General features: G+C 34.4%; 1 protein-coding gene across 1 annotated transcript in view; it reads right to left on the bottom strand.

The window, feature by feature from the left end:
• Positions 1 to 26584, bottom strand: part of Thoc2 (THO complex 2) — a 110854-nt gene that overhangs the window by 59597 nt on the left and 24673 nt on the right. The window contains exons 3-8 of the mRNA XM_048797105.1: positions 25779 to 25804; positions 24728 to 24779; positions 20290 to 20360; positions 19358 to 19479; positions 18661 to 18794; positions 9787 to 9953 (exon numbers count right to left, since the gene is read on the bottom strand). Coding sequence (XP_048653062.1) covers positions 9787 to 9953; positions 18661 to 18794; positions 19358 to 19479; positions 20290 to 20360; positions 24728 to 24779; positions 25779 to 25804 — 572 coding nt within the window. The remainder of the gene's footprint in view (positions 1 to 9786; positions 9954 to 18660; positions 18795 to 19357; positions 19480 to 20289; positions 20361 to 24727; positions 24780 to 25778; positions 25805 to 26584) is intronic.

Genomic DNA, 26584 nt, shown 5'->3' with positions numbered 1-26584 from the left:
TCCCTATATTATTCTACACAATCCCAGTACTGTCCTATTTCACGTTTCCACGTTCTTAAAATACTTCCATGGAATCCTCTGAAATTCATGATCACACTCAGCAAAACACCCTATATTCTGACCTCTCCTCTAAATGTTCCCTCTACCTTGATGCTTGAATAGAGAGCTTGGCTCACTCTGAGAACACCAATGGCAATGGCATAGTAACCCTCATACTATCAGGCCTGGGTTAATGTAGGAGCATTATTTCCATATTTGTTTCCAGCCAGTTCTCCCTCCATCCTCCCTAAAGCCTTTTCAGCTTTGAATTCCATATCACTCACTACCCTTCATTATAGCTATAATCTAATTTCATTCTATTGTAGTTAGAAGATACTTTGTGTGATTTCAATTAAGTATTGTTTTGGTCGGGTGTTGTGGCATACATTTGTAATCCCAGTGGCTCAGGAGGCTGAGGTAGGAGGCTCACAAGTTCAAAGCAAGTCTCAGCAACTTAGCAAAGCTCTGTCTCAAATTAAAATATAAAAAGGGCTGGGATTGGGGCTCAGTGGTTATGCACTCCTGGGCTCAAATCCCAGTAGCCACCACCCACCCTCCAAAAAAAAAAAAAAAAAAAAAAAACTTGTTTTGTAATCTGATGGTCTATGCTGGAGAACATCCCATGTATATTGAGAAAAATGTATTCTGTTGAGCATTCTATACATGTCTATCAGACCTAATTAGCTTATTGTTCAAATCTTTTATTTCCTTACTTTTGTCTAGTTGTCTTAACCATGAATGAGAGCAGGATATAGAAATGTCCAATGATGATAACTTTCCTCCAATTCTATCAATGTTTTCTTCATATACTTAGGAGACCTGGTATTCAGTACATGTATGTTTATACAACTATTATATCTTCATGATATGTTGTCCATTTTATCAATATATAAAGTCCTTCATTATCTTGTAAATATTTTTGCCTTGAAGTCTGTTTTGTCTGATATTAATCAACTCATCCCAGCTTTTTCCTCAATACTGCTTACATGGAATATCTTTTTCAATACTTTCACTTTCAAATGTTGTATCTTTTTGCTATAAACTGAGTTTCTTACAGAAAACACATTGCTGGATCACACATTCTGCCAAATTCTGCCTTATATAAAACTATTTGAAACTATTTAAAGTGAGTTTTAATCTATTTACATTTAAAATAATTACTGATAAGGACAAACTTCTGGCATTTTCCTTTTTATTTTCATACTTTTTTGTTCCTCATTTCCTCCATTACCGTCTTCTCTCATGTTTGATTACATTGTATGTGCCATTTTTATTCCTTCTTTTCCTTTTGTTTTTTTTTCCCCTTAGTGATTACCTTGGATATTGGAATTAATATTTAAACTCAGAACAACCTAGTTTGAATAAATACCAACTTAGCTTCAATGGTATTTAAAAAGTCTATACATATACATCTCTCCCTCCCTCCTTCCCTCTTTAAATTGCTAGTCACAAATCGCATCTTCATACAGTAGGCCACTTACCAGATTAATAATTATTGTTTTATGTCTTTTTAAAAATCATACAGGGAAAAAAAGAGGAGTTATAAACCAAAAGTATAATAATACTGGCTTTTATATTTTACTTATGTAGTTACCTTTGCCAGTGTTCTTTATTTTCCATATGGCTTCAAGTTATTGTCATTTCAGCATGAAAGACTGTTTAACATTTACTATAGGGCAGGTCTATTAGCAACAATATCCCTTGGCTTTAGTTATCAAGATTTCTCACTTTTCAAACATAGTTTTGCAAAACAGAATTCTTGACTTAGTTTTTTCCTATATGCCATTATATCTACCTTCTGATTTCCATGGTTTCCAAAGAGAAATCAGATGTCAAATTTACTAAGGATCCTTTGCACTGATGGGTATCTCTCTTACCATTCATAATATTCATTTTTTACCTTAATCTTTTAAAAACTTTAATGTCTCAAGTGTGGATTTTTAAGTTTATCCTGCTTGATCTTCACTGAGCTGCTTAGACGTGTTGATTCATATCTTTCATCAGATTTGGGAAGTTTTCAACCATTATTTCTTCAGATATTCTTTCTGTCCCTTTCTCTCTCTTCTCCGTCCAGGATTCCCATGATGCATATGTGGTACATCTCACGATATCCTCTTAGGCTCAGTTAATTTCCTTCATTTTTCATCTCTTTCTGCTCCTTATACTGCATAAACTCACTTGATTTATCGAGTTGGCTGACCACTCCTTATGCCTGCTCAAATATACTAGTGAACCACTTTAGTGATTTTTCCATTTGAATTACTGTACCATTCAACTCCAGAATCTGTCTTTGGTTCCTTTTCATAATTTTTATCTTTTTATTGTTATTATATATTTGGTGAGGCAGCACTCTAGTTTTCATAAGCATGTCTGCATATACTGGTTTAAATTCTTTATTTGGTATGTCTGGGCTTTCCTCAGACACAGTTTCTAATAATTTCTTTTGTCTTATGAATGAGCCATACTGTCTCTCCATGCTTAATTAGTTCTTACTGAATACTAAACATGTTGAATGTTATGTGACAACTCTAGAAATCAGATTCTCCACCCCATCCCCAAAGATTTGTTGATAGTGCTTTGTGTGGTTTATTGATGTCATTAATAGTGACTTTGCTAAACTTTTTGCAAAGTCTATATTCTTTGACATTTGTGGCCACTGAAATCTTTCTTTTAACTTAGTATCCAACTAGTAGACTGACAATTTTCTTTAAGATCTGTAGCAAACAAATGGGGGAGGAACACTCCCAGTCTTTGCAGACTGATACAGTGTAAAGGCACTGTTTTGCCAGGCCATTTACAATTCTGCCTTAGTCTTCACATCCTGTTTGATCACAGCATACCAACCAAAGCAGAAAGCTTAGGGTCTTCTTAGGCCTTTTCTAACCATGTGTTTAGCTCTGGGCACAGCATGGCCTTCTCAACTTCCTGGTATATGCAAAAGCTTTATAAAAGTCCTTATTTTCCCATCTATCTCCTTTTCTAACTTCTTCCCTCTCAGGCTTCTAAATCTCCCTGCTATTCGTCTCAATTTGCTCTAGGCTGCTACAGCCAATAGTTGTGCCTTCAAATTGGAAAAAGCAGCCCCAGCCATGGGAAAACACTCAGTTAAAAGAAACAAAGGCAGGCCACCAAGCTGGTCCTTCAGGGAGCAGCCAGACAGATGGAGACCCATAAATACAATTCTTTGAACATAATACTTTGCTCCCTCTGGCATTAGCAACCTGCACCAGAAATGTGGGATTCTCTCATTACAATTACTATTGATTTGGATATGGAGGAGAGTAGGCAGACAATTAAAATGTCATAACACTCCTTTACCCCACAGTTACAGCTTCATTCTTCAAAAGCCTTTCCCTGGATGTTATAAGATTTTTTTACTAGATTTTAAAACTCTGCAAAGTTGACAGTTTTTGCCAGTTCGTTAGTTGTTTCTGTAGAGGGACAGAGCTCTAGATTTCCCTACTATGTTATTATTTTCAGTCATATCCTGTCACTGCCATCTTAAGACCTCTGAGTTAATTCTCTTTCATTTCTGACTTTCCCTTCACTTCTGACTCACTATCACTCTAATTCTACCTTTTATTGTCATTAAGACAAGAGTCTCACTGTGTTGCCCGGCCTTGTCTTGAACTCCTGGGCTCCAGTGATCCTTCTGCCTCAGTGTCCCGAGTAGCTGATTCTATAGGTGTATGTTACTACACCTGATTCCCTCCTTCCTAACTTTTGGATGTTTTCATATGCAGGTATGAGCTTCTACCACACTAGTCTCTCAATTCCTTTAATTCCTTCATCACTTTCAAATACCTTCTCCTTTACCGTATCCTAGCTACTCACTCCATATCCTAAACCTTAATTTCACCAATAGCTACAATGCCAATTTCATATATCCAGCCTCAAGTGCACCCTGAATGCTGCTGACTAACTATACTCTATTTGTCTCACCCATTCACTCAAGTACTTCCTACCTTCTCTAAATTCCAATGTCTCCCTCACCTCGCCCCACAATGACGACTTTGCTTTCCATTTCAGTAAGAAAATGAGAATAATAAATTGGGTTTCTACAAATTCCCACAATCACACTTACCCACCTACCAACAACTGAACCTACATATGCTGCCTTCCCATCTGCTATTATAGGTGAACTCTTTTTGGTCCTATTTTAAGTCAAACCTATGCATCTACTTAAGCACTAAACTCCATTCTCTCTATCCTCTTCAAAAATTAACTGTTCCACATGGGAGGTATAGACGAAGTCTAGATAGGGCAGAGGGGTGGGAGGGGAAGTGAGGGGCACGGGGTTAGCAATGATGGAGGAATGTGATGGACATCATTATCCAAAGTACATGTATGAAGACATGAATTGGTGTGAACGTACTTTATATACAAACAGAGATATGAAAAATTGTGTTCTGTATGTGTAATAAGAATTGTGATGCATTCCACTATCATATATTTAAAAAATAAAAGCAATTAAATAAATAAATACATAAACTGATCCAGAACTGGGTACAGTGGTATATACCTATAATCCCAGCTACTGAGGAAGCTGAAGCCAGATAATCACAAGTTCACGGCCAGCCTTGGCAGCTTAGCAAGACCCTGTCTCGAAACTTAAAAATAAATAAATAAATAAAAATAATAAAGGCTGGGAGTGTAGCTCAGGGGCAGAGCAACTGCCTAGAATGCAGGAGGACCAGCGTTTAATCCACAGCACCAAAAAAGGAAAGGAAGAGGAGGTGAAAGCAGGTGAAAGGAAGGACAAGGCAAAGGAAAAACTACTGCCCCAATAAGTCTCTCCTGTATCACTGATTGTCATTGTTGTTGTTTATGATGGTTGTTTTGGTTTTGGTGGTACTAGGGATTAAACCAAGGGCCTAGCACATGCTAGGAAGTACTCTACCACTAAGCTATACACCAGCCCTTTTTGCATTTTATTTTGAGATGGGACTTCTCCTAAGCTGTCCATGCTGGCCTCCAATTTGTGATCCTCCTTCCTCAGTCTCCCAAGTAGCTGGGCAGTTTCCCCCTTTCTACTCAATCATTCCCATATGCACACAAGCATGTTCTCACTCTCCCATCTTTGCACCCATTTCCTCTACCATCTACCACCCCATGTGTCTGCATACATTTGTAGTAACTGCTTGACAGTTGTTGATTCTGTCTCCAATTCAACTCTTCCCATTATATCTTACTACAACCCCAACTCCACCAAAATAGCTCACTGTTACCTCATAAATGATAAATCAAATAGTCAATTTTCAGTCCTTAAATGACCTATCAGAAGCATTTGACACAGTTAATCACTTCTTCCTCAAGTAAGCTTCCAAAATGCATTTTCATTGTTTTCCTCATACATGTTGTTCCTTCTCCACTTTTTCTGCTGGTTCCTCTTTCTCTCTCAGACCCCTTAACAACTGAAGTGCCCCAGTGTTCAGTCCTTAGGTCTTTCCTATTTCTCTCTATATCCAAACTTTGCTGACTTCATCCGATGTCACAACTTTAAATAGCATCCATATGCTTTTGATACACATATTTCTATTTGTAGCCCAGTCCTTTCTCCTGAACACTAGATTCCATGCATCCAGTTATTGATTCAAATTCAGTGATTTACCAGATTCAAATATCAGTTATTTACACTTGGATATGGAACACATATCTCAAAAATTAACACATACACAATTGAATTCTACATTCCCACCCCCAACATTCTGAACCCATTTCACCTGAAATTTTCCACATCTCAGTAGATAATACCATCTTTATAGCTGCTTGGTCCAAAAAAATTTCAGAATAGTCCTCCATTCTACTTTCTCACATCCTGCATCCAATCCATCAAAAACTACTATTGCTCTACCTTCAAAATATATTTAGAATCTCATCAACATTCACTGCTACCATAATCAATCAGATGAATCCTTTGAAAATTAAAATCAACACAAATATGCACAAGCACATCCCACACACCCACTCACCATTCATACCACCACTGGAGGTTGCTACTAAAGAAACTCTTTACTCTGACAGCTGGTAATTAATGGGAAAAATTAAAGCACACGTCTGACTTTCCAGTAGAAACTGCATTTTTAAGGAAACCAAATGGCCTGAGCTGATAAAGGGCAGCTCTTCTTTGTTGAAGAATGACAGCTAATGATTATAGAGGTAAATTAGCATTAGTAAATCAGCAATTTAGAACCTCTAAGAAAAAAAAATGTGGCTCAAGAAAGGATTAACCATGGATTATAAACCATTTAACAAAAGGTTGATAAGAAACTGAATGTTCACAAGATGACATAGTATTTACCTTGCTACTGATGAGAAGGGGAATGTCACTGTATAATGGAGGCATCAGGCTGCCACCATTACTGAATCATTTAAAGATAGTCATTAGAGTTACGCAATATACAACATTATAACCATATATTTTTGTCATTAATCATTTTACTCAGTATAATCAAACCTTTAGACCCAACTCCAAGTATATAAGAAATACAGGGACAAAGAACAAATTAATTCAACTGTGAAAAAGCAATTATATAAATCCAAAAGGTAGAGTCTTCTAGGGATTTGCCTTGTCAATATTATTCAATGCTGTGGAGTGGGGAAGAGATGAGCTAAATTAAGAAAGTCTAAAAAATCTTTCTATTTGTTTACAGATGTAGCCTCAGCACCTAGTACCCAAGAGGTTCAATCAACATTTCTTAAATGAATGAATTTGGGGTAAGCATAACAGGGCTTGACCATGTTAACACTGTTTTGAACCAGAAATCAAGGGGTTGGGACACAGATGAGAGCCACAATCTCTTTTCCTGTGGCAAAACAACCCAGCCAAACTTGCCTTTTAGTACCCTCACGCTTCGTAGCACTTCTTTCCTGCTGTTCTTTGTGCTTTACTTTATCCCTGTATTTCCCTTAACCCTGTAAGAGGAACAGAGATGTGCTTGCCCTACTCTTCAAAATGATCATGTGCTTTACAACTGCTTACATCTTCTATTACTCTTCCAAGTCAAAACATTCAGTATCCAAGGTTGATATTAGAATTAAATCCCTCTTGCCAACATCATAGTAGGAAAATTTAGTTCTGCCTACAGAAGCCTGCTGTTCCAAACAATTCCCAATTGGTCAAAATATGGGTTGGGAGAAAGGAGAGGAAACATCTTCAGGAAGTCATGGAAAAGGGGGATGGTGGAGTTAGGCAAAGTACAGGTTGACCATACATGCCTGGGAGCCAATTCTCAAGGATATATTTCCTAAGCAGTTTTTGATTTTCATAACTTTCCTTACTTTTCTTCCCAGATCACAAAATAACTAAAATCCCTGATATTTCTTTCCCTACCTTTAGTGGCCCTGGATACAACAGATTCTCACAAGGAAAAAAAATAGCAATATAAACAATTTTTCTACTGCAATTAGAATAGAAACAATGTTAACAATTAGAACAGAAACAACCTTAACAATAGAAAAAATGTTCCTAGCAACAGAAACAGTGGACCAGTATTACTTAAAGCAATATGAGACTCACTCCTTCCAATAACAGGTTATTTCTAAATCAGATATTTTTTGGATGGATACTTCTTATATAAGAAAAACAATGCCCATTATCTATAAAAAAAAAAAAAGGATTATTTGAAAACTGTCAGGCACTTCTCCAGTATACTTTAATTCAGCTAAAAAAAAAAAGCTACATAAGAATATTTTCATAAGATTTTCTTATTCTAAAACCAACCACTGAGATAACTTGATGTTATACAGTTCATCATTATTCACTGTGATATACTCTAAAATCTACAGTATCCAAAACCCTAACATATATTCTAATTAATCATGCCCAAAGTTAAATGTTGGCTACCCTTTTGCCACACAGGTTGGCTTCATGTTCTCAAACCCAAAGCAATCATGCTGCCTCTTAAAATCTGATGGAGTACTTGAAACTCTGTTTCCTTATACTAAGAGTGTTTTCTCAGGCTCCTGACAGGAAAAGGAACACCCTGCCATTGCTAATTTTTAAACAAATGTGTAGTACTCTCTTGCCCAAAACGCTGCCATGCACCTTGTTTGGGCTTGAAAGCTATATGCTTTTGAATTCTGATCTGCTTTATCTTCTGGAGCATTCTATCTCCTGGACCATTCCAGGGAATGCACAAATAAAAGATAAGCAGAGGCAGTAGGTGCTATATCATTCTTATTATCCTAAACACAAGCTCCAAGAGTACAGGGATGGACCTTCCTCTTCAGCAAAGTACTACCAGTGTCTAGCAAAGCAACAGGATATAATTAACATTCAATGAATGAGAATTTTTTGACTAGCTGATTATCCCAGGTAAGTAGGCACATTAGCAAAGCTATACCAAAAGTACAGTGGAGGCCTTATTAAATTAAAATATTACCTGCTCTCAAGAGAATTCTCTTCATAAAACAGAGCACACATTTACAATTAATAAACATTTACCATAGGCTAATTCCAGACATTAATAAAACATAGAGTCTGCCCTATATGGCTCACAATCTGGCAAAAAAAAAAAAAAGTTTATTCTAATGTAACCTGATGAAGTGTTAGAAATTGTGTGTCAGGTTTTATGTGAATACAGATTAAGAAATGACCAATTCTGAATAGGTAAAGTGCCAGTTAAGACTTTATAGAGCAAGTAGCACATATATTCTTAAAAGAATAAATAGGAGTTCACAAGATGAAGAAAAGAAAGAGGGTTTTCTAGTTATAAGGAACTGCATGAACAAAAGTTCATAGCAATGTCTATAACTAAATGTGGGAAATAGCTAGTCATTTGATAATGACTAGAATATCAGATTTAAGGGAAAAAAATGACTACGATAAGTCTGAGGAAAAAAGAACAGTGCCAGATTGTGATGAGCTTTTTCTGCTACACATACACATTTGGATTTCATCCTATAAGCAAAGATTTTTTTAAATATTTATTTTTTAGTTATAGTCAGACACAATACCTTTATTTTATTTATTTATTTTTATGTGGTGCTGAGGATCAAACCCAGGGCCTCACACTTGCTAAGTGAGCATTCTATTGCTCAGCCACAACCCCAGCCTTTTAAGCAAAGATTTTTGAACCTCAATTAAATCTTTTAAGAATATAACAGTGATAATATGAAGGATGAATTTGAAAGAAATAACCAGAGGCATAGATTAGCTTGACAGCTTTTGTAGAGACTCAATGAAAAATTATGTAAGATATGCCTCACGTACTTATTCGTGTCCATAAAAAATTCCAATAGCCATTTTCTATATAATAAAATTCTAATCTTGACACACCATTCAAGGCCTATGACAACTAAAGTGCACCTACCTTTCCAAAGTCATTTTCTGTCCTTTCTTTTCCTATTTTATAATCCAGGCACATTCTAGACCTGGACCATTCCTTCAATCAGTTATGTATATTCACACCACCACATCTTCACTATCACACTGTTTACCACTCCTACATAGAAATCTCATAACAAACTCCTACTTATTCTTTAAAGACCAGGTCAAAAAAAGGTTACATCAATAAAGTCTTCCCTGACTCCATCTTTTCTGAGACAAAATTTAATCATGCTTTCCTCTATGCTTTCACACCACATCATTCATACTACTAGTATGGTACTCATTATGATGCATCATTAGCTCTCCATTGCTTTAAATAAATCAGAGCTGAAACAAATCATTTACAAATGAAACTCAAATTAAATTATATACATAAAAGTATGAATTTAATCTGTATATACATATATTTTTTTTACCTGGTAAAACTTGAATTTGAACCCAAGAATATGACACAGTGTTTGCGGTTCACACATACTCATGTAAGATTCTAATAAAGATATAAAGAAGTCATCGTGTTCTGGCCTGCATTCAAACACTTCTAAAATGACATCCAAAACTCTATTGGGATCCAGATTAAAGCATCCTGTAACAGATGAGATATACACAAATTCAAAAGTGATTATATGACATTTCTACTAAAGCCATTAACTTTCAGGGATAACATATAGCAAGATAAAAATGGTTTCAAAAACAACTTCTTTTTAGTTTACCCCCCCTCTTTTGGAGGAAAATCTTCATAACTTCCGAAATTATAAGAACACCATGCATTTTACAGATAATAACGTGACTTGCCCAGAATCATAGAATGGGTTAATGACAGAACTGGGTTGGAGCCTAGATCCTGTGATATTAGTCAAATAAACATGCTTCTAAGTCATACTATCTCATCAGTTCTTGATTACTCAGATTAGTGAAAGAGATCCACATTACTAATTCTTAGCAAAATAGGCAACTAAAGCAATTTTGAAAAATGTTTTAGGGAAAAGTATGTAGAACACCAATATATGTTTAAAGTTTAGATTCATGAAATTGGACTATCATTTTTAGAATCATGAATAGTTTATCTTACATATACAAGAAAGCTACAAAATATACTTGTACCACTGATTTATATTGATAGTTTTTTGTTAGCATCCTAAAGGAAAAAGTGGTAGTCTACTGATACCAAAGAGATAGAGAACACCTAGGGAATCGGGGAATGACAAAGGAGTTTAGATGACACAAGAAAAAAAGGAAGAAAACAACCAACCTAGGTAGAGCATGGGAAGGAAAGGAGTGGGGCACTGACTAGGTGTCCACTGGCTACTTATCCATGCTAATCTCCTAGTGTGAACTAAAAAGGGGCAATTGGACCTGACCTTTGTAAACATTCCTACCAACCTCCCTACCCTGTTTTTTAACTCTATATGAATTCAGCTTCAGCTGTTACCACAATGATATTATAGTGAAGTTGTATCATATATACATTTAAGTTATGAGAATTCAACCATCTGCACATGGCAAAAAAAGAGAAATAATGTAAATAATATAAGCAATTCTATATACCATTCCTTTCAATAAAACATATTCTTATGACCTGGAGTGAGCATGTGATATCCATCTTCTGTTCCGTCAGTTCCCACATGCTTTGTATAAAGCTGAATGGGACTCTGGTATTGTAAATTATGTATTTTTTCATTAGATATTAAGCCCCTAAATGCAAACTAACCACATCATTGGGCCAGCAAAGAAACACTGGTTTCTTCTAATAGTAAAGAACTGTGCTGGATTTAGAGAGATATGTGAGGTTAAATATTTGAAGTTATAAATTCATGATAGTCAACTGAAGGAATTTTTCCAAGAAAACTCTTATATAAACGTATTCCTGCCCCAAACCTTTTTAAAGGATCTTCAGAGTTACTTCTAATAACTCCACATTTATTTTATTAATGCCATACTAACATCTGTTTCTTAGTATCTTACCAATCACTCAGAATACCAAATAATCCAAATACAAGTATTTTTTCCTCTTTTATGTGACACATTTAAGAACACTGTTTTTTTTTCAATTTCTCACACTAAGGAAGAAAAAAAGGACAAAAATATGATATCTTACCAATAAGAGTTCCAAGTTTTTGTAAATTATTCAAAAATGTTTTCCAAAAGCGTGGAGAAAAAAACTCCTAAATATTTTGCCTCCCTCTGTACCTCCAAAATGCTGCTAGTGGGAATGTAAAATGGTACAACTACTTTGCTAAACTTGCAGTTTCTTTAAAAGTTAATGTACCATATGACCCAGCTACTCCGTTCCTAGGCTACTTACCCAAGAGAAAGAAATATCTGTGTCAATACAAAGACTTGTACACCAATGTTCATAGCAGCATTGTTTGTAATAGGAAACACTCCCAAATGTCCACAAACATGTGAATGAATAGAGAAATAGTCTAATACAAGGGTAGCATGCATAGTCAAATACTGCTCGGCAATAAAAAGGAAAGAACTATTGATACAGGCACCAACACAGAAAAAATAATTATGCTAAAATAGTAATAATGTTGAATGAAATAAGCCAGACAAGAAAAAGCAAACTAATCTAAAGTGACAGAAAGCAGATCTATGGTGGACTGGCGAGAAGGAAAGGAGGAGTAATGGAAGATAATACCAAAAGATAAGAGGGTATTTGAAGGAAAAAGACAGGAATATGCACTATCTTGTTTGGGTGCTGTTTTCACAGATGTGTACATCAATTATGCCTCAATGAAACTGAAAAACTACAATCAAATTGCTATAACACTGACAATAGATTGTGTAAGACCCAGTAAATTCTCCAATCTTATAACAACTTCGTGTAATACAAAATCACTAGGGCTATGGCTATAGCTCAATGGCACTTGCCTAGCAGGTGAGAGACCCTGGGTTCAATCCCCAGTGCCACGCAAGAATTTTAAAAACAAATAATATAAAAGCACTAAAAAGGAATAACACTTTATCATGGAACCAAAGAGACACTGAATAAAATTTTCAAAACCAGCTAGCCAATAGTCACACATTAAGCCACATAGACAAAACTTGTGATTAAGGAGTAGAAGAGCAATATGTTAGATGGAAATCTTTTAAGCATTCCATTCACTTTACTTTGAAGTTTATGAACTGTGAACCAATGACATGTTCTATTTAATAGTATTCCTTCATCAAGGGTAGTCTATCAGTAATCTATGCTGTTAACTACCATTTCTTTCTAGGTTCAATTTAAGGCAGCAATATGAAAGAAGAGATACGTGTTTTTATAAATAAATAACAGCTTTCACAAAAGAAAAACTGGAAACTACTAACCTCAAGTATCTTAAGTTAATCCAATAAATTCTGTTTATAAAAGTAGCCAAACTGAAGGTTTAGAAAATCTTTTTTTTAATCTTAATGTGTTAAGTAATAGTTAACCTATTTCATGAATAATGAGACTCTAATAACAATAAACTTGACTATGCAAAAAATACTTTTTATAATGGTGGCTGTGATAGGCACTCTTGTGTTAAGGCATCTTATAAAGGTTTTTCTCTATTCCAAGCATCAATAGACAAGTGATCTTGCAAGGAATCATAAGGTTAGCTCCCTACCTCTACCACCAGTTATATTAAGGAATACACACACACACATACACACACACACAAAATGCCTTTGGAGGAACAATCAGGAAACCACAGAAGGGAACAAGCAGAAAAATAAACAAATGACAAACTGTAATGGCTAGGGATTCCTTAATTTATTTAAATAAATATTAAATAACTACCCACTATGTGCCAGGTCCCTCTATCCTCAAGGAGAGTTCACACATTTTGGATGATAGATACTGGAAGAAATGCACTGCAAAATACCTGGAGTTTCCCCAAAGATGGACCAGATAGATGGTCATTATATTAGAGTGAATACAACTAGAGACAAGAAATATGATTAAACTGATTGCTGTAGGAATAAGGTCAAATTGAAATTCTTAGCAGGACAATAATAGACCAAGATAATATTGTAAATATGACTAGGAGAGATGTTCAATTTACACATTTCAGAAAAGAAAACAAAATTACAGATTCAATCATCATATCCCTGACAGAAGAGACCTTATGAGATAGAAAAACCAAGCTTTTAACAAAAGGAAATATTTGGAATACGAAAAGAATTCCTTTAGAAACAAGCTAATAAAAATCTAGGCTTGATTATAGCCCACTGGGTCAGTAAAGGACCATAATACTCATATTTTGAAGACATTTTCAAATTAGAACTACTGTTACATGTGTACAGTTTATTCAAGACTGTCAGGTACATAGTAAACAAATTGAATCCATACTTAAAACATCTACTGTCTCTAGAAGTTTAGAAATACCCACTGTATATTAAATGTTGAGGTAGTAAAATATATTTTAATAATAAAATATAAGAGATATCTCGTATATAAGATAATAATACTTAATAAAATGAGATATTTGTAAATATCTCTTTGCTAAAATTCCTATGAAATATTGTCTTTTGGGACTAGAACTGTTAAGCCACCATTGTGAGCAGTATAGTACTGTCCGCACTTGTTCAATGATGTGGAGGAGGTAGGAGGGAAGCAATTGCAAAAGGTAGTATGTTAATGTGTTCATACTTGAACATTTTTAGATATCAGTTTTCTGCATGTTTTGTGCATTTTGTTTTGCTCTATATATAGTACATATAATGGACAAATGAATCCCAGTTTTGTAACATCTAGTCTCTAGATATTAAAGAGGTTGCCATATATGACCAAGTAGTTAGTAAAATTAGTATATTTTGTACATTTTGTACATTTTGTGTTGAAATTCATAGGAAAACTTGTACTCTATAAATGACTTCTGGATATGAATTTGTTTAGCCATCTGTAAATATTACATATGCCTATACTTGTCCACTGGAATGAAAGTAGAAAGAAGGAAGTGAGGAGGGAAAGGTTCAAGGAAAAAATGGTTGTATTAGAAGATAACCTCATATTATAACCATTGCCATATGTGCAGTTTTACTTACCAGTGCTACGTGCATAGTAGACAAGTTCTTTTGTAAAATATCTAGTTCTAGATATTTAGAAGTGCTTGATATATTTAAAAGTAGAATAAAACTTTTTTGTTAATAGCTTTGAAAAACTGATAGGAAATACTATATTTGGAATTGTTAAATCAACTCTCAACAGTTAAAAAAACTTATGTAGACTATTTCTGCAAAATAGTGTTTGTTAAAAAAAAACAGCATCTCAGGGTAAAAAAAAAAATAAATCAAGATGCAGAAAAATATAGCTAATAAAAGTATTATTTTTTAAAAAGCCTATGCTTAAAAACATTAATCACTGTTTTCATAGCAGAAGGAAAAAATGACATTTAATTAACTTACAGTCAAGAAATTTTAATAAAGCCAAATTTTAAGTAAAGCTGGCAGCCAAATAGCTTCCCTTTCAAAGGAATAGGAGAAAGCTGACATGATGACAAGATGCATCTGGGCTAAATGGACCAGTTTTCAAATTAATCCAAAGATAATTAAATACTAACTATTCTCAAAATAATGTAGTCAAAGGGGTTAAGTGTACTATAAACTTCCCGAGGGGGGAAAAAAAACTGTTTGGCTTGGGGTATTACTTTGTTTTCAATATTTCTCTGATCATTTGACAAGAAACCAAGAGAACTGGTGAAGTTAAAAGGACAAAGACCCTATCTTTCCTAGGTGATCTATAACTTTAGACACCAAGCAACAAATGAAGGTTCTGAACTCTTAATTCTAGGAGAAAATAAGGATTAGATCTTAGGACAACTAGACCCTGGAACTGCTAACCCCAAAACCAAAGAAGAATCATTCTTAATCACCAAAACTAAGCTCAAGTAGTAGCTCCACGACTAGTTTTTAGGCAGATATATCTATATATCCCTATATCTATAGAGATATATAGACATATAGATATATAGATACATGGATATATCAAGAATCAACAAGCTATGGCCTGTGGGTTAAATCCATTTGGCTGTTTTTGTAAATAAAGTTTCACTGAAACAGTCATATTTATGTACTATCTGTGGCTACTTTCACCCTATAATGGCAGAGTAGTTGCAACAAAAAACATGACCCCAAAAAATTAAAAAGAAAAAAAAAACTCTTACCTCTTACAAAAAAAATTTGCTAACTACTGATTTAGAAGGAAAGAATACCTATCAATCACTTTTTTATTGCATATATTTAGGGCATATAACAGATGTTTTGATTTTTTGAAAGGCAAGCAGAAGGGTAGTATACTTAATAGTTCAACCAAAGGAGCCCAACTCTAATATTCTTTCCTCTAATTTCTAAAAAAGATGCTTTTTGCCACCCTGATGCAAGAACCACCTGAAAGGATCTATATATGACTTGACAGATCAAGAGTCTACTAATCACTCTTCATTGCTCTTTAGTAAGTCATTCAAATTTAGTGTCAGACATGAGATTGCAACCACCCTACAGATTCATAATAGTTCTGCTTCTCTGCATGCACATGCAATAAATAAATAGCCCCAGGCTGTCAAACAAGATATAAACATTCTGCTGTGCCACAATCTTTTAGGGAACAAACAACTGCCTTTTAACTAAAGGATAATAAATAAGGATTTCTCTATCAAACCAAGTACACTGAATATAAGTATACCTAGCTTACATTATCTCTAGTAATGTACCCTGAATGTAAGTGCACCTATCTTACACATACCTCTCCTTCATTAATAAACTTGACAATGGTTAGTGAAGGAGAGCAGATATAAAATAGTTTTGTGGAAGGTATTATACCTTTCTAGATGGCTCCCAAAGAGAAACTAGTGGGAATAAACACAGAGAAATCCATCTGAAGATGTTATGAAAAATAAGATGCCTTGTTAGTGTGCTGTTCTAGTCAGAAGAGATGAGGTCTAAGATGGAGTTTGCAATGAGAGGGAATCTTAACAAATTCGTACACTCAAAAGAATACTCATTGGAATTAAAGTCTTGACTTCAATTTTCACATCAAAAGTTCCTTTCTCAGGCAACCAGGGGGAATGAGAGGTCATCTGCCACAGAGAAACAAGGACTGGGCAAGGGATATAAACTTTCTAAATTTCTCCAAGTCGGGGAAGAGGATAAGAACCACTATGAACTCTGTAAGAAAGGGAGAAGGAGTAATTCATTTTCTACCCAGGATTTATTTAGCACCCACATACCAGGCAGTAAGGAAAAGGTACTAAACAAACCAGACCAAAAAAAAAAATGCTGTCCTCATGGAGTATACATTTAGTGGGAACAAGGAGGATAAAATACATAGTACTGTTGTCCATCAGTATTTGAGAGAGGTTGTTCCAGAATATCTAAGGATATCAAAATCTACACATGCTCAAATCCCTTATATAAAATGGAACATTATCTGCATGTGACCTACATATATTCTCTTGTATACTTTAAACCATCTCTAGATTACTTATAATATCAAAGACAACATAAAATATACATAATGGTCCTAATACACTGTAGGTATCACACAGTATTGTTTAGGGATTAATGTCAAGAAAAGTCTCTAGACATTTAGTACTGTTTTAATTTTTTCCCTGAATGCTTTTAACCCACAGTTAGTTTAATCTGCAGATAGAGAGGGCTGACTGTACATTATAAGGTCATAATTGCTAAGAAGAAAAATGATCAGGGAACAACAGGGAGTATTGACAGGGGTAGTCAAGAAAGGCTTGAAGAGCTGCTGTTTTGAGTGCATCTAGTCTATATACTTGATGGGTTAGAGCAAAGAGACAGCCCAAGAAATCAAACTGTTTATACTCATGGAATATCCACACATGTCATGAACTTATGGTGGTAATTGTCACATTTGTTCTTCAGAGATAGTAACATATCCTGTTCTCTATGAGAGAAAATTAGAAGAAAAGTAATGTACATTTTCCAGTTAGATAAAAGCACACCTTCAAGCAAATCCCTTTGAAATGTTGCCCAAAATAACAAAGGAATAAATTCATAAGGACCAAAAAAAAAAAAAAAAAAAACCAGAAGAAATAAAACTGTCAACAGTGAAAACAAAGGACTGAGAAGCTTACATACCACAGTATTTTTATGGAGGGAATACTATCTTAAGTACATGACAAGATACAGGAAAGACAAATAATGCAACAGTACTAACAAGCTTCTCAAAAGAGATTTTAAAAACTACTGTAGGGAAAATGTAGAGCTTACCCTAGAAAGAACAGAAAAGAACAATTATAGGAGAACTTTTAAAAATGAGTCACTGCCAAACAGGTAAGCAAGAGTCCTGCCACTCTAGAAGACCACTCATCCTGATGTTAAATCAACACAGAGCAGAAGTAGCAAAGAAAGTAGAACTGCCAGAACTAGGCGTATTTCAAAGAAAAAGATAAAGTTGCCTTACCTTCTACACTTTTTTGGTTACCAAAAGCCAAACCACAGAACAAGGAAGACTGTAATAAGTATAATTTTATTTGAGTGCTTACAGAAAGCATTGGAGGAAGGGGATATGGATTAAACCACCAGCTTTCTTAATCACATATAAATTGCAAAAACAAAGAAGCACCAAGAAGCTGGGGGAAAGCATTCTACAAGATAAAAATCAATGAGCAGGAAATAAGACTCCTCTTGCAGGTCTTAAAACCTAACAGAGCATAGTGTTGCAAAATCTTCCTTAACACAACACAACACCTAGGAAATAATAGCAGAAAATCTTTCTGCTCTCAGAAAATTAAGATTACCCTATTTTTCTATGATTCATTCAACCTTTTTATAGAAATTAACCCTCCAAATGCTCAATGCAAATAAATAATGCTATAGAAATGTTACTTAAAAGGGAGGGAGAATAACACAGCTCTTATCTGTTACACTTTCACACATTCTGCAAGAGGCTGTTATAAAGATAATGTGCATCAAAGTCTCCTTAAAGAGATTTTTTAAATCAAGTCCAAAAGAACCAATAGATGCCCAGGTTTCAGGAGTGCACTGAAGATTTATTAAAGTTTTCACATTTGTTTATTTTCTGCCCTCTATAAGATGATTGAGAAATACTTAAGAATACAGACATGCTAGAAAGAACAAGAACTAATATAAACACGTAAGTAACAGGTAACAAAAAGATTTTTCAGGAATACCATGTTAAATTTTATAATTACTGATAAAATACTAAAAGTATAAGCTAGGCACTTCTCTTATTTCTTAAATAAAAATAATTATATGTAATAAAGCCTTTTATCTTTATGGATATTATTCACCGGGTGAAAAAAAACTTAACATATAGAGTGTATATATCTTACCTATTAAAGATTTGATATTTTCTAAGATTAAATCACTAGTAATATTTCCAGATAAATCTTGCCCCAATTCAGCAATCAGCTTGGCATAACCTTCATTTTCTTCTCTTAACAAATTGAATTTTTGTTGCTTATAACTGAAATCAGAGAAATATCATTAAAGAGAAAAATTGAATTTCAATTAACAAGCTTGTACAGAAGAGTATATTCTTCTCATTGAATATCTCTAACTTAAAACAATCATAAAAATGGCTATTGATAGACAGTTAACCTCATTGTGTCTCTTTTAGTATAGAAAGCAACAGTAGTTCATAAAAGAACCCCAACATTACTTACATGGCGAATACCAGTAACAAAAGGAAAGAATATTACTAATACCAAGGAACAATAACAAACCATTATTTCCATTATTGATAAAGAATATATAGAATATGGTCATAGCTATGAAATTATTTTATTGCTAATAATACAAAGCATTGAGTATTATTTTAACTTTATAATGGACAAAATTAACATTGGTTTCACACATGTAAAACCCACTGCCAACTCAATAATCTTAGGCTACTTTTAGAAGGCAAAAAACACAAGACCCACGCTAATCACAAAAAAATACTTCAAAGTACACTTAGAAACTGCTAGTATTTAAAATGAGAAAGTACATTCAGCTATTTGATCTGCAACATAAGATATACATACTTACAAAAGTTTTGTCTTGATTTTAACAGACTTTTGATTGAATTGCTGTGATTGTTTGATAAGCCCTAATGATTCCAATGTTTCTGGATCCAGGCGTTCCTTTAGAACTGTGTCTGAAACTAAATACTGTATTAAAAAATAATTAAAGAACTTTTATTCTTTAGCATTCCAACGATGCATCCACAATCTTAAATATATTAAAAATAACTTTTTTATCAGAATACAAAAAACACAAATTATAATTTGCAAAAAGGCTTGGAAAGTCTAGTGAACAAAAAATGACTACAAGTAATGAAATATATAGTATACAGCTCTTTCCAAAAATTTACTTAAAAATTATAAGCATGCTATACACTGCCATCAAACAATAAGAACTACAGATGAAATTCTCATTGAGTCTGTCTTAACTGAATTTTCAATTAAGATAATACAGTACGTACTTTGGCCTCCTCTAGTTTCTACTGTAAGTCAAATTCCAACAGCAAAGACAGGATATTCTTCAAGGTCAGAGTAATGGCATTCCTACTTGGTTCCTAGACAATGATTATAACAAGTTCTAGAATTTATTATTTTTAAACTACCTCCATCTTGTCCTTGCCTAATAAAGCGTTTATGAAAAAATTCAGTTTAAAAGCTATCTACAACCATTTCAACTTACTTTATTTATAAATGCTTACCTTTTTCTTTGTTAGGAACTTACTAGGTCAGGAATATCACTGAAAAGTTTTTCTTATACAGTTTAAATGATTTGGTAACAAGCTTATGTCATAGAAACAGCATGTCTAATTTCATGAAACACTCAATTCCAAAACCCAAATCTCACCTTATATTGAAGTCCATAGCATGTCAATATTCTTGTCCATTAACGTGAGTAACTGTGATTATAACTTTTAAATGAAAAATTTAGAAAAGGAACATATTTTTTTTAAAACTTACCAAACATGCTAATACCAACTGTGTAAAATAGTCTCTCTTGCTTTTTTCTTCTAAACAATTTGTCTCAATATCTATAATGATGAAAAAGAAAGATTAAAAATTTGACTAGACTTCCTTAGCACTAAAATAAATTGCTTATTTTTTAATGACTAATTTTATTTTTGAAATTTTTTTTAGATGTTGGTGGACCTTTATTTTATTCATTTATTTATATGTGGTGCTGAGAATCAAACCCAGTACTTCACACATGCTAGGCAAATTCTCTACCACTGAGCCACAACTCCAGCCCCAAGACTAGCTAATTTTAAAATGCTTCATTCTGAATTTGGAAAAATTTAGAATCACAGTAACATGAGATATCTTTCATATGTATATGAATGCTTTAATTTCTCCTGATATTAGAGAGTGACCCTATCACCTATGATATATCCATAAAAGTAAGTTGGTCACACAGGAACAACCTGCTCTGGCATTAGAAGCAACATAGCTTAAAAAAATATATACTGTTTTCACAGCTGGGCACAGTGTCATATATCTGTAATCCCAACAACTCAAAGAGGCTAAGGCAGGAGGATTGCAAATTTAAGGCTAACCTCAGCAATTTAGCAAGTCTCTAAGCACCTTAGGGAGACCCTGCCTCAAAATGAAAAGGGTGAGATCAGTAGTAAAGCACCTCTGGGTTCAATCTCCAGTCCCAAAAAATAACAATAATACTATTCTTAAAAAAGGGAAATATTCAAGTTTAATTATCACTTCTTGGAAACACTAACAAAGGGATGATTTCCTTTATTGCAAAGTTGAACTTGGTAATGACAAAATATCTTTTAATTTGAAAGATCCTCTAACTCTCAAACCTCTGACCATGGCCACTTGCTCAAGCTAACATATTCTAAGTTACCTGGCCACCAACATTATGAAAAGACAATACTAAAAGATACTTAACATCTTATTTTGAATGACAATTCTAGTCACTAAATTAAAAATTATTCATATTTATGTTTTCTTTCTACTGAAATATTTAAAACCAGGACCTCCCTGAGTTTCAACAAATTATTCAGAAAGCTTGTCAAGCTAGTTCTGGATTTGAGATGTGCAGAAATAAAACAATTGGTGGTAAATGCCAAGCATCAAAAATTCCAACCAGGATTGGCAGAAAGACACACAAGGCTGATTTCAGGATTATTGCTCTAACTGATTACATACTATAAGCCTATCTTTGAATTTGATAACTTAGAATATTAAAAAGGCACCAATTTTAGTGAAGTAATAAAAATTGGTCTCTATGTGGTCTCCCAAAACAACAGAAGTCCTTTCACAGCTTTGCTTAGTTTACTTTCTATTGTCAAGACCGAAAATCAAAAGAAAGGGGGATTTATCATCAAACATAACCATATTTTTCTGGCCCTTTTTCATCTTTCCTTCTTCAAGAGTTGCCATTTCTCCATATCCTGGCCACTACAAGTAAGCACAAAGCCAGCTCAAGTGTATTAAGGAAATGTTAAGGGTTGGGGATATGGCTCAGTGGTATAAACACTTGTCCAGCATGTGTAAGGCCTTGTGTGCACTCTGTTGCACCAAAGGGGGGGGTGGGGTTAGGGTGTAATCTATGCATGCAAAATGCAATATGATCTCCAATTTCTCATTAAGACTTTTTAGTCTGTATCTCTCATCAGGGACTCACTTTTCTCACACTATTAATCTGTTCTTCTGGTTCTTCCTCAATCTAGAACTTTAAGGATACTGACCTGAAAGGGCTGAAGCTAATCTGTAATCACTCTTTGAACCAATAACTACTTATCCTCCAGGGCCCTAAAGTCCATAATATTCACCCCCCAAGGTCCTTAAGATCAGAGAACCTATGAACAGATTCATTTTCTTCAAGTCAAGGCTGCTCTCCTCTCAGCCACCTAACATGATGATTATGATATCATTATCTCAAGTTCTGACCATATGAGCAAATGCTTAACAGGACCACAGTAAATTTTCAGTAAGTTCTTTTTAATTTCCCCTTCAATTTTAATAAAAAGCCCAACCATTTCCAACTCTTGTCCTCAGTATCTCAGAGGTCACATCAGCACATCAAGTTACAACAGAGTCCTGCTTTCAGGTTACTACAGCTTTCACACTCCCTTCAAGTTATTATGTGAACCTGGAAATTACAGCACCCTTATAACTCTTAACATATTAGAAAGACAACATAGAAAAATCACTTCTCTGAACCTTATTTTTCTCATCTACATACCTACCTTACAAAAGATGCTATGAGGATTAAAATTAAATTAAATGGTTAATACAATACCTAAAACATACAAGGTGCTCCAAAAATAGCACCTACATCATCAGCATCATCGTTATCATCAGCATCATTACAGATAGCTCACATTCTTATTCCTATTCTCCTACCTTGGTCTGGGGTCACCCTTGGATTGTATTTTATTTTCTGCCAAGGGTTGGGGTGGGTGAGTGAGGGGGCAGGTGAGGGAAATTCTCTTTCCAACTGTGCCATCCTAATCTTGCTTGTAAAAATGGGCTGGATAAGCTAAAAGAAATTTCCCAAGAGAACCAAACATCATCTTAATGAATTCATGTTACCAATAAAAAGCAATGACTTGGGCTGGGGTTGTGGCTCAGCAGTAGAACGCTCGCCTAGCACATGCAAGGCACTGGGTTCAATCCTCAGCACCACATAAAAAAATAAATAAATAAAATGAAGGTATTGTGTCCAACTACAATTTCATATGTATATATATAGTGTGTGTGTATATATGTACATATACACACATATATATATATATGCAATGACTTGTAACAATAATTCACATCACTAAATAATTATGAAGGGAAACTATATGCTAATAAAGTTAATAAAGACATTACTAGAACAAGTAAGCTGATAATTGATTACAAACTATGCTCTTGATTTTTTTGTTTGTTTTGGTGTGGTGGTGGTAGTGGAGATCGAGCCCAAGGGGCATTCTCCCAATGAACTACAGTCCCACCACCTTTTATCTTTTATATTTTGAGACAAGGTCTAAGTTGCTAGGGCTGGCCTCAAACTTGTAATCCTCCTGGCCTCGGTCTCCTGAGTAGCTGGGATTTCAGCAGGGCACCACGATGACCAGACACCTAACACTATTATTAAGGAACAACAGCTTTCACAAAACACCACCTACAAATCAGTCTTTCAGTCTTACAAATATATTGTTAAAAAAAATCAAAATTGAAACTTGTTTCATATTATACTTTCTTATAAACTAACAAAATATCTTTAGCACCTATTTTAAAAATTAAGTTCAAAGGTTTTCTATTTGGCATCAATCAATCAATCCACCTGAGAGCAGGAACATGTACTTTATCTTCCAAAAAGGACAGTTTTGAGATTGAAAGAGGGCACTATCGATAATCATACCAGGAAAAATAAAACTAAAACACATGGTCGCCCTATCAATGGTTTGTTCTTTTCATTTATCACTCACAGTCCACATATAATTTGACCTGTTCCCAACATAACCACTATTATGAAATTTGAAACATCCCAAAGGATCAAGCACAGACATTTATATATTTGTTGAGATCAAATTCTGGACTCTCAGTGAAACATTTAATTTACCTAATTCTAGGGATTAAGATTAATGAGCTAAAATATTCATTACAGCTTGACAAACTCTCAGAGGATATCTTGTTTTACAGTGATTATCATAATGTCTAGAAATGTTTCCATTTGATTCAAAGTTTTAGGAAAGCACAAAAGTGATGGGGGAAACAGTGTTCAAAGTTATTTTACTGTGAATCTAAAATTAGAAAAAAAATTGTAATCCACACTATTTTTTAAGTCTGTGCTTCCCATAGAGGGACACTACTTTTTGTTCTAAGTCAAAGAAATATTCCTTTTTTATCCTGCATGAATTCTTATTTATTCTGGACAAATAAAGAAGTTGCTATTTCCAAAGCAGGTTACTCATCCTCAAAAGTACTTTTGATTACTTAGGCTCTTTTTGCTCGTTCTAAAACGAAGAAGAATTAAAAGAGTTCAACAATAAAGTAAATATCTTGAATGTCCTAAGATTTTGACATCATTCACTGAAAACCTATTTGGCATAAATCAATTAAGTGACATTAATTATTTGGTTACTAACCTTTCAATAACTGAGAAGCTAAATGTTGGAAAACTTGGCTGTTTTTACTTGAAATAATTTAGCTTAAATTTATATGAATATATGTCAAACACTCAAAAAATTTGAATTATATTTTAAAACTATAAAGTGATTTACCAACATTTGTCTCAAAATACTATATTCTCTACAAAGTAAAAAAATTGCTTTAGATTTGTAGAAACTTTTACACACTTGTAAAATCTTTATTTTGAAAAAAACATTTTATTTAACATTAATTTATCAAACAACATACATTACAGGTGAAATAAAGATTTTATACCTACCTAATATGCAGAATACATCAGCAAGAATGGAAGGCATATCCTCACGAAATTCCTAATTTTAAAAATATATTTACAATAAATGCCAGAATAATACACAACAAGTATTATGGTCTCAGAATAGCAGTACTCTTCAGTTAAACTCAAAAACTAACAAAATCCCAACATCACTAGGATAAAATTCTTCACGTTTCACAAATACAAAGAAAATAGGGAGAGAGAGAGGTAATGGTTAGATAAAAATGTTTAAATGTCTACCATGAAATAATCTGTTAAAAACAGATATGGGGGGGATGGGGCTGTGGTTCAGCGGTAGAGTGTTCACCAAGCACGTGCAAGGTGCTGGGTTCGATCCTCAGTACCACATAAAAATAAATAAATAAAATAAAGGCATTGTGTCCAACTACAACCTAAAAAAATATTTTAAAAAGATACCTGAACAAGTACCTCAGGTAAGCAATGAAATTTAGAGTACCTCATACCTACCTAAAGCAGAACTATTAAGAATGATACATTTTTTATCCAAACTTTAAATGTTGTTGTGCTCATGCCTGAGTCAACACTTGATCTATGCAAAAATCAGTGATTCAAGCTGGCTCAGTGGCACACACCTGTAATCCCAGCAGCTCAGGAAGCTGAGGCAGGAGGATCACAAGTTCAAAGCCAGCCTCAGCAACTATGAGGCACTAAGCAACTCTGTGAGACCCTGTCTCTAAATAAAATACAAAGTAGGGCTAGGGATGTGGCTCAGTGGTTAAATGCCCGAGTTCAATCCCCAGTATGAAAAAAAAAAAATCATAGTGATTCAGAACATCAAAAAATCTAAAAACAATATAAAACTAATTAACAGAACTCAAAATTCTCTGAAGATGAAAATAATTATCAAAAACTATTTTTCTTTATACACTCAAATCCTCTGCTTCTGAATGAAAACATCAGCATTATTCTGTATTTGTCTCCTGACTTCCTACTCCCATGCTCAATTTTAGAACCATTTGCCAACCAAGGACCATGGTTCAATTATAGCAATTATAGTTTGCTAGCACTACAGTACCTCCAAAAATAGCATATTTTCAGACACTATAAGAAAGAAATTCTAAAGAAAACCAAGCAACTGCAAGGAGACACACAAAATACATTTCTGTGGCTAAGACACTGGACCCTGTGTAGTGCTATGAGAGCCAGGACAAAGACAATCAGCTGTAAAAGTATATACAAAGATATCACTAAATAATCAAAAAGAAAGGAGACACTAAGTCCAAGCACACATACATAACACTTACTTGGACTATTTACTATTATTAAATGGGAAAATAGTTATATTCCATAAACACACTAAAACATATCAATGCCCAATTTACAGAATGATATCACCTTCATGGTCAACCCAATTTAGTGAAGTTTCTCAAGGGCGGGCTATGAATTCTTAACTATATTTGATTGCCAAGTACTAAGGCTACCTGAAGACCAAAAATGAATCAATGCAAGAATTTTCAAACATGGAATGTTGGTTGTTTAAAAACAATACCATTCCAGCTGGGTGAGGTAGCACACATCTGTAATCCCAGTTAATCAGGAGGCTGAGGCAAGAGGACTGCAAGTTCAAAGCCAGCCTTAGCAATTTAGCAAGGCCCTGTCTCAAAATAAAATTTTAAAGGGGAGGGGGGTGTGCTAGGGATGTTGCTCAGTGGAGGAGCACTTATCTAGCATGCACAAAGCCCTGGGTTCAGCCTCTAGTATGGCAAAATAAAAAAGCAAGAGACCATTCCAACATAGATTCTGCAGGTATCAGCTGTAGACAATCTAGGTATAAGAGAAATATCAAAGCCATACCATTCAAAACACACCAAAGAATGGGGG

The sequence above is a fragment of the Marmota marmota genome, unplaced genomic scaffold, assembly GCF_001458135.2.
Source record: "Marmota marmota marmota unplaced genomic scaffold, marMar, whole genome shotgun sequence".
NCBI lineage: Eukaryota > Metazoa > Chordata > Mammalia > Rodentia > Sciuridae > Marmota > Marmota marmota.
This window is presented reverse-complemented; position numbering and strand designations above follow the sequence as displayed.